General features: G+C 44.4%; 1 protein-coding gene across 2 annotated transcripts; it reads left to right on the top strand.

Annotated features, from left to right (window-relative positions):
- Positions 1-2,709: 2,709 nt before the first annotated feature.
- On the top strand, positions 2,710-13,729 carry LOC147798241 (uncharacterized). Of its 2 annotated transcripts, XM_087141605.1 has the most exons (7): positions 2,710-2,867; positions 3,109-3,197; positions 4,863-4,982; positions 5,682-5,810; positions 6,624-6,752; positions 7,577-7,699; positions 7,919-13,729. In XM_087141605.1, exons 1-7 carry the CDS (start codon positions 2,782-2,784, stop codon positions 9,106-9,108), a joined length of 1,866 nt encoding a protein of 621 aa, XP_086997731.1. In that variant the 5' UTR covers positions 2,710-2,781; the 3' UTR covers positions 9,109-13,729. The 2 variants fall into 2 exon arrangements, with proteins under 2 accessions (XP_086997731.1, XP_086997732.1); XM_087141606.1 differs by lacking the exon at positions 5,682-5,810.
- The last annotated feature ends 351 nt before the right edge of the window (positions 13,730-14,080 follow it).

Raw genomic sequence — 14,080 nt, 5'->3', positions numbered from 1 at the left:
GTCTTGAAAATTATACTAGCACGGCCCGCAAGTTAATTTCAAGATGGAGTTCTGTAATCAAAGAATGTCAGTAAACGGCCTAGGTATCCGTTGTTACTTCAGCATTGAGACCCAGTGGACTGTACAGTGTTATACTGACAGCATTACTTACACCAGGCAAGATATGGGACAGAGGGGTACCCCCTTACCTGTCCAACCCCTATACACACTGTAGGCTATTGTTACCTCACACATCCCCCTAGAAGTCTGTAAAGAATTCCTGAGATTCCGATCAAAAAATGACCAACACTAAGGCGGGGGGGTGTGCTCTCCGTCCCATACCTCGCTTCAAATGGCATTATTTACTGCCTGCAAGGAGCAACAGATGGTTCTGCTTTTTAACCCACATTGCAAGCTCAGCAAAATGCCGGAATTTCATTTATTTTCGATATATTGCCTTGTATTTGTGCATGCAGCATTTGCGTAAAGACTAGGCCTATTGAGTGTTTATGCATCTTAAACTCGAATAGTCCCCCATGCTTCGATTTCAATACAATTTTAAATACACGCAAGGGAGTTAGGGGAAGAAAAAATTTGAAATTGAAAATTTACATTATAATTTACAATATATTATTATTTGTGTATATTTCCCCGGAAATGTACCATTCCATTATTCAGTATGAATGGATGGTACGTCCAAAAGAATGGAGAGGTATCGTTTCTATCGCTCCATTCGCTCAAAACAATGGAGCGGTGAAACAATAGTGTGACTGTTTTAATTCAAGTTTCAATACCGGTACAGCACTTCATTTTAGTTTTCACAGACGCAGTATTATTTTGAGTTGCTTTATACAACTAGGAAAGAAACCTTCCAAGGTTGAACTGTTTCAATTCAGGTCAACCTCCAAAGGGCACAATAACCAGTTAAAAATTTTCAAGACTAGTACCGATCTCGTTCCCAATGGGAACAATCTTGCCATGCCATGTTGGTTCCCACCATGCTTTGCGCGATCTGACCCCTGGTATTGTATAATTTAAACTTCCTATTTGGGATATTTAAATTAGGACGTTATTCAGCGTGTTTACGAACGATGCAGATTTATGCGTGGCGTGGCGTGCAAGAGAATACTTGGGCGTGAGCACCCTGCTTTTGAAATACGCATGCGACTGACTTTAAGGTTATGTATATTCATCCTGGATAGCCAATCAGCGTTATTTTCGTATTCTACTCGACCAGGGGCTCGTGAGGGGCTTTTGTAATGCATTGACCTATCTGCATCTGTATTATACTAAAACGATACGTTAACAAAGCCGATACGCAATCTGGACGCAGAATCAGTAAATGAAAGTTTCATTTCGCTCTGCGCCAGAGCTCCAGAGCCGTCAACTCACTTAACACTGACTGAATTAAGGGAACAACTGCACGATGTAGCTGAACTTATTCATCGAAAGACGGTCATCGAAAGATACGCTTACGAAATCGGACGACCTTGATCGACTGTTACAAGGAAACATTCGTTTAAAATAATCAGCTATGGATGTCAATAAACATGTGCTTTTGCCCTGTACGTGTGCACCTTATTTAAAAGACGCGCTGACGTTTGCGTGTGTTGTACTTGTGTGTTGCATTATATTTCAGAAAACATTATTCGATATTCGTTCTATCTGATTTTGAATGTTATACAAGCACGCACATGGATTCAAAATGTCTGTGCTAGGACAGCGTCAAATTTTCTCCACACGTAGAATGAGAATTAACGTTCTAGTAGTTATAGCCCTATGCGTCTTACACAAACAAGGGACACAAACCATGTGAAATAAAGCTATCCAGAGTTTTGACATGGAGGTCCGTGGGTGGTAATCGTTCCACTTCTGTACTTGTATCTACACCGGGACTCGATCTAGGTCCCCCGATATATCCCCTCCCCTAGTTGGTACTCCCTTCTTGAGGTGAGGATTCTTTTACTGGGTACATGGGAGTCATGTTTTGTTCAGGGAGGATCCCTCATGATTGGAAACCAGAAAGGTTCGAGACGGACGTGGTAGCAAGTCCAAGTCAAGTCACAAGTTAATTTTTGAAAGTCTAAGGCAAGTTACGAGTCATTTGGTCCAGTTACAGGTCAGGTCAAGAGTCATTTGATCACAGGTAAAGTAAAGTCACAACTCATTTTTGCAAGTGCAAGTTCATTAAGACCCGAGTCAAAAACTGATACCACTCAAGTCCGACTCGAGTCCAAGTGACTCTTGTCTGCATCTCTGGTTTGAGATCCCATGAGTTCTCTCCGAAATGGTATTAGAAAGCATATCGAGGGTAATCAGTGCTTGAGAAGCAACAGCATCCCTTTCACAGTGAAAGCACTTTTTCCTTCAAATTCTTAGAGTAGGCCCAGTGCCTGAAATTCGCTATAGGTCGGGTCGTTAATGCGTGGAGAAGCAAACCAAAAGGGCACATAAGTCTCGCATACTCGCTGCTGCAACCTTTTTTTTTCAAAATGTGCACGCATGATTTCCCAGCTTAATAATAAGTACTCTGTGTGCAATTTCCTCCATGCCTGTTATTGATGTCCGCACATCGGACGTATCTGGGTTTTTAGTTTTCTGTTATTGTTACTAAACCATATAACACTAATTAAAAATGAAATTATTGAAAAAAAACGTCGCAACTGTGGATTTAATTAAACTTGCACGTGTTCATATGTTGAGAAACAACAAAGTAACCCCTACCTCTTTTGCGGATGCGATGAGAAAAGACAACACACAGTACACCTGTGTCTGGGCACAGATGCTTATATATCAGTCGAAATGGCAAGAAGGCCAGTACGTATCAACGCAATAAGAGGCGGCGCGAACCAGGATCCGCAGATTGTCTGTTGGTACTCCGAGACCAGGTGAGTCGTACAGGCCTACTCCATCTATACTGCGTGAATAAAGTTTCTAATGCCTGTCAGCGCATCACGTTTTTGTGACCCGTATACCACTCTCACAAAAGAGAGAGTAAAAGCATTCATATTTTGTCCTCCGCCTCAAAAAAGATCACGCATGGTTACATTAAAAAAATTAATTCCAACCAACTTTAAGCCTGTCCCCGCCTGAAGTGGTTCTGACCTTGCTGTCACTGTCTCTTTGCAGGCGAACCATTGTGCCAATGAAAGCGTCAGGTCTACTTTTGCTGTGCCTGGTGGCCGTTGGTGTAATCGTCCACTCTGCCGACGGTTACGGTAGGTGCGCTTGTACTTTGATAGTTTTTGCCACTCCAGGCCAGAGGGAAGACCATAAGAGAAGAGCGGTCACACCCTCAACTCATGTCATCTCATGAGAGCTCCCCAGAAATCTTTATCTGGATGAACATTGTTCAGTGTTTATTTTCTTTAAAGAGCTACCCCAACGGTGGTGAAAAAAATGGGGAACACAGTTTAATATACTCACGTGGTATTTCAGTAATAAGTATGTGTAAAGTGGCACTCTGACTTCTAAATAAATAATAATATTGCAATAAAAATATGGACCAATTCTAACAGCATAAAAAACATTGAAAACATCCGTCTTTTACTCTGAATTTACAAGGCCATAAGTTTATCAAATGATCTGGGTTCTCTTCACCGCACTGTTCACCTGCGATGGCCCTATCGTCAGCCCGATCGGGATCCCGTCGGCGCTCCGGGGGCACGATTGGTTCAAAGCGATAAGGCTTGGGATAGCGTATGACTGTAACTGCAGATGTGTTACTATAGTATACGAGGCCTACGTGTAATTATGTGCATTGACGTGCTGCGCCCACTCAGTGCGCACATGCACTAGCCTGAGAACCGTTTCCACGGAGCTACGTCGCCAAAGTCCTGGAAAAGCCGTATTCATGAGATGTAAATAAACCGATGACGTCATACTCCTTTCACGAAAGCTAGCCTTGGCGCTCGGCAGGTACGAGTCTCAAAAGTGATTTTTTTAAAACCCAAAAACATTGCTGAATCCGGGTTTATGTGGCATAGATATCTATAATGGGATCCAAGTAAACATACTATGGCCAGATTTCTTATTTTCTTCCACCGTGGGGGCTGTTCTTTAATTTTCAAGTCGTCTTTCATTTCCATTGAACCATAGGGAAATATGGAGACAAGGGGGGGGGAGAGGGGGACATGACCCCCAAGCAAAACTTTGAGTTTTTTTTACGTGTGATGCGTGCATCTTTTTCCTTTCCTTCAAAAAGCGTGTAAACAGCACCAACATGTTCCCGAACCCGCAACCCTTCTTTCATCGTGGTTCTATCTTCCTGTATTCTTACAAATCTATACTTTGTTTCAATACTCGCTCAGCATCCGGCATCTTGCTTTGACCAAGGGCGTCATGGAGGGAGGGCGCTTGGGTGTGCTTGCTCTCCTCTGATCGATTGTCACTTTTGTCATAGGATGGTTTGTCACTGATGATCGCTATGTCCATCCCCATCCTCCGGAGAGAGTTTTGCCCGGGGCCCCCTTTCTGACCGTCCTTGAACGCCCATGGTTCCCAAGTAATAGAACACTAATAAATTCGTAATTATGCAGGCATGCGCACAAATGGCCTTCGCGCATTGCAAATGTACGGGGTGCGACTTTGATGATCATTTTCTCTCAGGTTTTTTGGCTTTGTTCAGTTTTTCTTCAGAAAATCCCAATAAATCTTGTTTGATATTAGTTTCTAATTTAAGTGGAATTTTAAGTGACTTTATAATCATATTTTTTCCCATGCGCGCGAGATCGCCGTTTCTTAGTATAGCCCCTGGCCCTTCTATCCTACTAAACTATATTGTTGGGTATTCTTAGAGCCAACCTATGCATTTGTAACCTATGCATGCCTGGTTATCTTAAACTGAGTTGTCAAGAAAAATCCTTCCATTCTCTTCGTCATAGTGGGTTGTAAGTGGACAAAATTCCGATGTGATAGGTCACGATGCATCCGAAAGTGGAAACTTTGCGATGGCGTCCAGGACTGTAACGACGGTTCAGACGAGTGGTACATCAATTGCTTAGGTTAGTAAACAATGAAACTTGTGACGCGTGGATTTTCCAAGTTGGAAAAAAAATATTGTTATTCCCGTTATTTTCAAGGGTATATTATGTTCTTTCTAAAAAAACGAAATCTGATCAGTTTCAACGTGTTACCACTTTACTTTGTAGGCCTAATATTCTCTTCATTAAAATGCATTATGTCGAAGCACGGTGTGTAGCATGCAGTCCAGAATACGTCCAGTGATTGAACCCTTGGTTAATGGTTAATTCTCAGCTTGGAGACCAGGCCTAGTCTTGATGCCTGATGGAAACTTCCTCTGTTGGAATGTCGGATTTTACTTCTCATTGGAAAAAAATCTTCTGGAGCCACAATTATAGACTCTTTAGCAAGTCGGGTTTCCCCTAGCATGACATGTTGTCTGAGAAAGAACACTGCAAAAAATTGCGACCTGCACTCACAACCACAACCACCCCGCCCCAAAACCACCACAGCCCCTCTTGCTACATCATGTCCGCCGCCCCTGAAGTGAACACTCATGCCCTACTTCATAAGGACCCATACACATACAAACTTGAAGGCCTCTAACTAGAAATCCGGCACCCGGTGGCCGCTGACTTCACAACACCCGCGTCCCTAAAACCTCAACCAATGTTCCCCTCCGGCAAACACTACTATACCACAGCTCTCGTCAACAAAATTTCCCCGTTTTTCTTCCTCAGGGAAACTAAGATGCAGGTGGAACAAAATCCGATGTCACGATAAGTCAAAGTGCATTCCTAAGTGGAAACTTTGCAATGGAGTCGACGACTGTCCTGACGGTTCGGACGAGCACTGGACGTATTGCTTAGGTTGGTGAGAGAAACAATGAAACTTGTGACGCGCGGATTTTCCAAGGTGGAAAAGAATTATTAATCCCCTTTATTTTCGAGGGTACATTATGTTCATTCTAAAAAACAAAATCTGATCGGCTTCAACGTGCTACCACTTAACCCAATAGGCCTAATATTCTCTTCATTCAAATGCATTATGTCGAAGCACGGTGTGTGGCATGCAGTCCAGAATACGTCCAGTAATTGAACCCTTCGATTCGACTGCCCCGCACGCACTGCCTGCACACAAATACGATCTTATTTGTAAATTTAAAAAAAAAATGTAAATTATAATCATCATAATGAAAAGAGAACATTGTCTTGGTTACACCATGTACTTTCCTATGGGAAATGGTTTCTTCTCAGTTTGATGGGAGTCCATATAGTCTTAATGCCTGATGGAAACTTCCTCTGTTGGAATGTCAGATTTTACTTCCTTTGAAAAAAATCTTCTGGAGCCACAATTATAGCTTTTACTTAAAGTTTTAGTCGTCAGGTTTCCATGAGCGTGGTGTGTAAGAAACAACAAAAAATGCGACCTGCACTCACAACCACAACCACCCCGCCCCAAAACCACCGCCGCCCCTCTTGCTACATCATGTCCGCCGCCCCTGAAGTGAACACTCATGCCCTACTTCATAAGGACCCACACACATAGAAAGGCCTCTAACTAGAAATCACCCGGTGGCCGCTGACTTCACAACACCCGCGTCCCTAAAACTTCAACCCCCCCCCGCAAACACTATTATACCACGGCGCTCGTCAACAAAAATTACCCGCTTTTTTCCTCAGGGAAACTAAGATGCAGGAGGAACAAAATCCGATGTCACGATAAGTCAAAGTGCATTCCTAAGTGGAAACTTTGCAATGGAGTCGACGACTGTCCTGACGGTTCGGACGAGCACTTGATGTATTGCTCAGGTTGGTGAGAGAAACAATGAAACCTGTGACGCGCAGATTTTCCAAGGTGGACAAGAATGATTATTCCCGTTATTTTCAAGGGTATATTATGCTCATTCTGAAAAACAAAATCTGATCAATTTCAACGTGTTACCACTTAACTCTGTAGGCCTAATATTCTCTTCATTCAAATGCATTATGTCGAAGCACGGTGTATGGCATGCAGTCCAGAATACGTCCAGTGATTGAGCCCTTCGATTCCACTGACCCGCACGCACTGCCTGCACACAAATATGATCTTATTTGTAAATTCAAATATATTTTAAAATAATAATAATAGATTATTGCACTACTGTCTGGGTTACACAATGTACTTACTTTCTTATGGGAATATGGTTTAATTCTCAGTTTGGAGACCAGGCCTAGTCTTGATGCCTGATGGAATCTTCCTCTGTTGGAATGTCGGATTTTACTTCCCTTTGAAAAAAAATCTTCTGTACCAACAAATATAGACTCTTTAGCAAGTCGGGTTTCCCCTTGCGTGTTGTCTGTAAAAGAACACTGCAAAAACAATGCGACCTGCACTCACAACCACAACCACCCCGACCCAAAACCACCACCGCCCCTGCTCAGCCTACATCATCACCGTCACCCCAGAACACTCATGCCTTATTTCATAAGGACCCACACACAAACAAAGGCCTATAACTAGAAACCACCCGGTGGCCGCTGACTTCACAACACCCGCATCCCTGAAGCCTCAACCGCTGTTGCCCCCCCCCGGCAAACACTACATGTATTATACCACGGCGCTCGTCAACAAAAATTACCCGCTTTTTCCTCAGGGAAATGCAAGAGGAACAAAATCCGATGTCACGACGAGTCAAAGTGCCTTCCTAAGTGGAAACTTTGCAATGGAGTCGACGACTGTCCTGACGGTTCGGACGAGCACTGGATGTATTGCTCAGGTTGGTGAGAGAAACAATGAAACCTGTGACGCGCGAGCGTCTTGAGGTCACGGTGGAAAGGAAAAGATATGCTCGTTGTGAAAATGCACAAACTTTATTTCTCATTCAAAATCTCCCCACAAGACACAAGTTAGTGTATAAAATGCATATACGAAGAGTTTTGGCGAAATGTTGAATGTTTATGCACTGATAAATATTTTTTTATTATTCAACTGGTAGCAAGTGGAAGCTACAGTGACAGCGACGATAGCAGCGACAGCGACGATGACAGCAGCAGTGACAGTAGCGACAGCAGTGGTGGTGACTTATCTTCCACCATTGCCCCAACTACAACCACAATTGCAGTCCCTGAAACCACAACAATTGCGGTCCCTGAAACAACAGCCATTGCGGCCCCTCCAACCACAACTCTTTCCGTCGCTGATACCACCACCATTGGGGTCCCTGCAACCACAGTCATTGTGACCCCTGAAACCACAACCATTGTGGCCCCTGAAACCACAACCATTGTAGTCCCTGAACCCACAACCATTGTGGCTCCTGAACCCACAACCATCGTGGGCCCTGAACCCACAACCGTCGTGGGCCCTGAACCCACAACCGTCGTGGGCCCTGAACCCACAACCGTTTTGGCCCCTGAACCCACAACCGTCGTGGCCCCCGAACCCACAACCATTGTGCCTCCCGAACCCACAACTCTTGCGGCCCCCGAACCCACAACCATTGTGCCTCCCGAACCCACAACTCTTGCGGCCCCCGAACCCACAACCATTGTGCCTCCCGAACCCACAACCATCGTGGCTCCCGAACCCACAACTTTTGCGGCCCCCGAACCCACAACCATTGTGGCTCCCGAACCCACAACCATTGTGGCTCCCGAACCCACAACTCTTGCGGCCCCCGAACCCACAACTCTTGCGGCCCCCGAACCCACAACTCTTGCGGCCCCCGAACCCACAACCATTGTGGCTCCCGAACCCACAACCATTGTGGCTCCCGAACCCACAACTCTTGCGGCCCCAGAACCCACAACTCTTGCGGCCCCCGAACCCACAACTCTTGCGGCCCCCGAACCCACAACTCTTGCGGCCCCCGAACCCACAACTCTTGCGGCCCCCGAACCCACAACCATTGTGGCTCCAGAACCCACAACTCTGGCGGCCCCCGAACCCACAACTCTTGCGGCCCCCGAACCCACAACCATTGTGGCTCCCGAACCCACAACTCTTGCGGCCCCCGAACCCACAACCATTGTGGCTCCAGAACCCACAACCATTGTGGCTCCGGAACCCACAACTCTTGCGGCCCCCGAACCCACAACTCTTGCGCCCCCCCAACCCACAACCATTGTGGCCCCCGAACCCACAACCATTGCACCCCCTGAGCCCACAACCATCTCCCCATCTTAATCCACAACTGCAACCGCCGAGGACGATCCAACATCCTCTGTTTAAGTAGGCACCAAACTGATAATAAAAGGCTGAAGAGGAACTGCTTGAAACTAATTCGGTGTCTCCATAATCGATGCTATTAATCTGGCCTAGTTAGGTTACTTTACAGTCTTCCCAATCCTTATTGTTTTCATTGAATCAACGTTGATTTATCAACCATTCACAAACACCTTAGTTTGATTTATAGTCCAATCAGGGAAAGTTGCGCATGCGCAACCCGTAAGAGTAAAAGAGTGATCTGGGGTTATTCAAGGTGCCCAACTGGGTCAAAACATCAAGCAGATTTAGATTTTAGTTTGAATTTGAAATACCGAATGTAGAGGGCATTTACAAATATTTATCTGCCCTTCGTTTGATTTCTCATAAATCGATTGACTTGAGCAAATTGCCTTGTCTTCGTCCAGTGATCTTTCTGCACTAGTTATGCAGCAGAATCAACTTTCCCTCCCACTGCTCGACTAGGCCGTCATGTTTTGCACTGCATTGTGGATACTTTCCCAAGTAACCGTGTCGGCGCGGTCGTTTACTTGGACCGGACCCCGCCGAGTAAAGACGAAGAGTCACTTGAGTGTCACATAACGCAGTAACGCCAACCTGAGTAAGAGCTGAGTGGGGTGGGAGTGATGATTGATTGTAGGTCAACTCGCCCCTTGGCCGACTCGCCCCTTAGCGACTCGTCCCTTACTGACTCGCCCCCATGCCAACTCGCCCTCTGACGGGGGGGATTTAAAATCTTTGTATTTACTCCAGCCCTCTCAATTTATCCGCCTTGCTTCAGTATATGGTCACGGGGCGAGCATCAGGGACCTTTGCGCGGCCGCCCATGCTGACTTTGCATTTGGTCACCAAATCATGTTCTGCAATATTTGAAAGAATTATTTCTAATAGAATCCACCCTAGGAAACACTCACGTTGAAATTTAATTGTATTCTTAAAGTAAAAAAGGGGAAAAATTTGCCCAAAGAGGCCTATTCGTAAAAATTATTTTATTTGTGACTTTTACATTCGGCATTATCCTACACAGGTCTTTGTATTCGAGCGCGTTTGTTTTCACATCACGTGCTTCCCCGATAACGAGAATGTGTACCATTGCGAAGACTGCATGCCCACCGTCAGCCAATGAGTTTTAGATTTGGTTTGGCTGACCTAGGCCCGTGCAGTTGTCAACAAAGATTATACGTGGATTAGACTTTGTGACTTTTGTTTTATATGCTGATTATTCCTGTATTTCTGGGTCTCCTCTTTCAGTTTTAGTTTTTACTCAAAAATAACCACATTTTTAAAAACATTTTCTCCTGCTTATATACAAGTACACCGAATCACAAAAACGAGCATGTGTGTAAGATTTTCGGAAGCGAGAGGTCAGTCCCTGGCATAACATTTCTCTATGTTGTATACATTTCAGTATTCATAAATAAATACGCTAGGAAATCATTTTTTCGTAGAAGAAATATGTAAGAGGCAAAGAACGAAAAAATAATTACCCAATTCCAACATTTTTGCCAGTTATATTTCTTATTCAAGGGTTCCTGGCGCCGACGAGCACATTATCATTACATGGCAAGAGGGGTTAATAAGAAGTAAAAGTGTGAAGAAAATGACGGGACTTTGTAATATTTAAACTTTGACTATCTGGCTCAAAAGGTATTTATGAATAGTATTTGCTCAGAGGAATGGAAGCAACTAAGAGCCTGAGCTAGCTGCAGGCGAGGGACATTATCGGCATCCGTTCCCCTCAGCTGGTTTTTAATGAACGAACCCGTCAAGCACCATATTTATTCTCATAATCAAGACCATTATTACTACTTATTAGCTCAACCAATAAACTCCCCAAAGGCCACTCTATCCTACTACAAATACACTGCGTACCAACAGCTGTTTAACATTTAAGCTAGAGCGTTGAATCTGAAAAGGAAAGAATACATGGCATTTTACACTTTTGATTTTATTTTATTCTTTTCTGTCCAGAAATGCGTTTAAGTTTGAGCGCGGTTAGACTCGTAGTTCCAACACATTTCTCCTTTTTTATGGACACTTTCAGTCCTGTCTCTGCCCGCTGATACTCTGAGCAGAAAGACACTGTGCAGACGAGTCTTGCATATTTTGTTACCATACCATGCATATTCATGAATTAACTAAAACTGAGTGCCCGCTTTCAAAAAAATGAAGGATTCCTTATCCCTGATCCCCAGAAAATGACAGTTGTCATTGAATGCAACTCATTTGAATCTATTCCCCATTGCTAAAGTCCATTTCATTACAGGATTTTGACGATAAGTTGTCAAATTGTTAACTTTATAAAACTTGGCTATCTTTTGGTTTACATACAATCTGTAACCGTGCGTCACCGACATCACGAATTGACACTCATTCGTGCGTGACGGTGCGCTCATTTGCGCGCATTTTAGAGAACCGAGTTATTTTCATTTTCGCGAACTGGCACCTAGTATGGGGCGCTTCAAGCGTGCAATCCGTGCATTTTCGTTTTCACGAACTGATACCGATCGCAATACGAGCGATTCACAATAGTGCGCCTCCAAGAGTTTGCAACGCGTTGACCCCCATCACAATGCGCGAAATCTGTCGACCTAATGCGCGTTTGGAAATGGTCGACAGATTTTACGCACTGTGGTTGGTCAACGTGTTGCAAACTCTTGGATGCGCACTATTCTACCATTTAAAAAGATTTTCAGTTAATATCAAGTCCGACCAAACGAGCCTCTGTTGCTTAGAAAATAGCACTCTCTATTGGCCCAGCTAGAGGCCCACACTGCAAATGATTAGAGTACCGAAGTGTGACGTCACTGCGAACCAGAAAGTGCAGTGCATACTAATGGAGTACGCGCGCGTGTTGGTTCACGCGCTGGTTCTCGCACTAAAGCCTTTTACACACTAATTGTGCGCGTGACGTATTCACTTCGGTACTCATGTCAATGGCGCTGCATTGCACTAAACGCCGAACTTAAATACAGCGGTGCCGTGCCGCTGCCATTTGGAAAGACGACAGTGCAGCATACTCTGTCGAGCTAAAGGGCTGGCCGTGCCGAAATCAATCTGCCGAGTCGAATGTGTTCAACGCTGTGCAATTCCCGTGCCGAGCGTTAACAATAATTTATTAGTTTGCTTAGTTCGTGAAACCGAAGTTGTTGATACCGCGGTGCTCAGTAATTGTTGGTACTACGGTTTCACGAACTGACACCCGCTTGCAAGCTCAGCTTCAGTTCATGGTGTCGGTGTGACGGTGGTGTGGTTTTTTTTTTTTTTTTTTTTTTTAATGACGGGTGTTATGCCCATAGGCCTACGGTCTAATGGCTCGTTTCTTGGTACACGCACATTCTCTCTGATTCAAAGTTATGGAATCAAACTTTGTACGAACTGCTCATCGGTGTTCATGTTGTACACAGGCAAGCAAAACCGGGCAGCACGTCTTGAGAATCCTACATCACCATAGTCTTTCGACCGGCCGCTCATATTAAGAACAATCTGTGCTAGCGCAGTGTGGGGAAATAATATCTAAATATTAAGCTACCAGGGGCAAGGGCATAATGAGGGCATAATGTAGCTATTGTAATACATACAGCATGCATGCCACGCCCACTCCAACGGCCCAAGCTGTCCCAGAGCCCCGCCTACACTGACCGCTGCAGGCTGATCAAAACAGACTGAGGGCGTCAGTACTTCGGGAGCATGAATTTCGCTCAAGAATTTCACCAACCCATAAGTGCTGCTTGGCACTTTACACTCTTGTCAAATTTATCCAGTACATTAATTGACGAAAAAAGTCGTGGGCGCATACACTTTGGCAAAGAGCATCGATTTTTATTTTCTCGAAGTTAAGGAGGGTTAGAAAATGCATATTACGCACCTAAACTGGACCAGAGGGTCGACCAACTACACGGCGACAACGTCTTGTGATTATGCATTATATAAAATCTCTTATTGCATGCTTTTCTCGAAGACAAATGGAGACGTCCTTTGAGGGAAAACAGTCGCGACTTGTCTCCTGTTACACTACTCCAGCGTTTAAAAATTCTTAACTTCAGTGTTCTTCTTTAAATTACTGCTTTCATCCGGATTGCAATCTGCCGCGAGCAGAAGCAACCCCTCATTGTTAAAAAGAGCCGCGTTGGTCGGGAGTGTTCAATTTGTTGGTAGCGATGCGACCGCGACGCGTGCATTTCCTGGTCATTCGTGCACCCTACCTGGGTCTAGCTTGAGGCCCATAAACAGGCATGGCGTTTGTTCATCGTGCGAACGTTTCCCTCTTGTCTTTGAAATACAATGAGTGACAGGCAACTTATATAAGCGCCATGTCTGTTTCCTTCTAAATGGTGTAAAAGCCCCCAATTTTAGCCTCACCCCTAGCAAAGTCCTCAATAGGAAGAAATTCCCCAAGTCCAGCCTCTTTGAAAACAATTTTGGCTCCAGATAATTTGGTTCTTCGTTTGCCCTTGGTATCATCATTCAAGAAAAAAAAATTCAGAACTCTATTGTTCCAATGCACTCTTACATTTAAATCCTGAAATATATGTATACTGAGTAGGCTATTAAAATAGAAAGATGCAAGCATGAAAAAAAATTGTCTTTGTGTTGTTTTCATTTATTCTGAGGGTAACAAGTCCTGTTTAAAATCCTAAACAAATCGCTGCACTGCCTGACTTAAACCTTGCACGGGGTGGATTCACGATTTTTTGCTGGGGGATTCGATTTTTTTCGCCGGCGGGGGGTACCGTATTTGTCGCCTTTGCTGGAGTCATTTAATTTCTTTGTTTTGTCCTTCACCCTAAAAGGGGCGGAACCATCTCACAGCCTATCGAGCAATGGAACTTGAATTTCCATTTAATGGATGAAGTGATTTCTCCAATGCAGTGCATTTGGGACGAACAATAATTCTATGACACATGAAACATTAAAACTATTTGTGCGTTTT

The sequence above is a fragment of the Acanthaster planci genome, linkage group LG09 (assembly GCF_054643075.1).
Source record: "Acanthaster planci isolate LZ-2023a linkage group LG09, COTS_SCS, whole genome shotgun sequence".
NCBI classification, from domain to species: domain Eukaryota; kingdom Metazoa; phylum Echinodermata; class Asteroidea; order Valvatida; family Acanthasteridae; genus Acanthaster; species Acanthaster planci.
This window is presented reverse-complemented; position numbering and strand designations above follow the sequence as displayed.

Coding starts and splice junctions, on each gene's coding strand:
- LOC147798241 (XM_087141605.1), top strand. CDS start 2,782: ATGGCAAGAAGGCCAGTACGTATCAACGCAATAAGAGGCGGCGCGAAC. Junction 2,868..3,108: donor TGTTGGTACTCCGAGACCAG/GTGAGTCGTACA, acceptor GTCTCTTTGCAG/GCGAACCATTGTGCCAATGA. Junction 5,811..6,623: donor GCACTGGACGTATTGCTTAG/GTTGGTGAGAGA, acceptor TTTTTTCCTCAG/GGAAACTAAGATGCAGGAGG.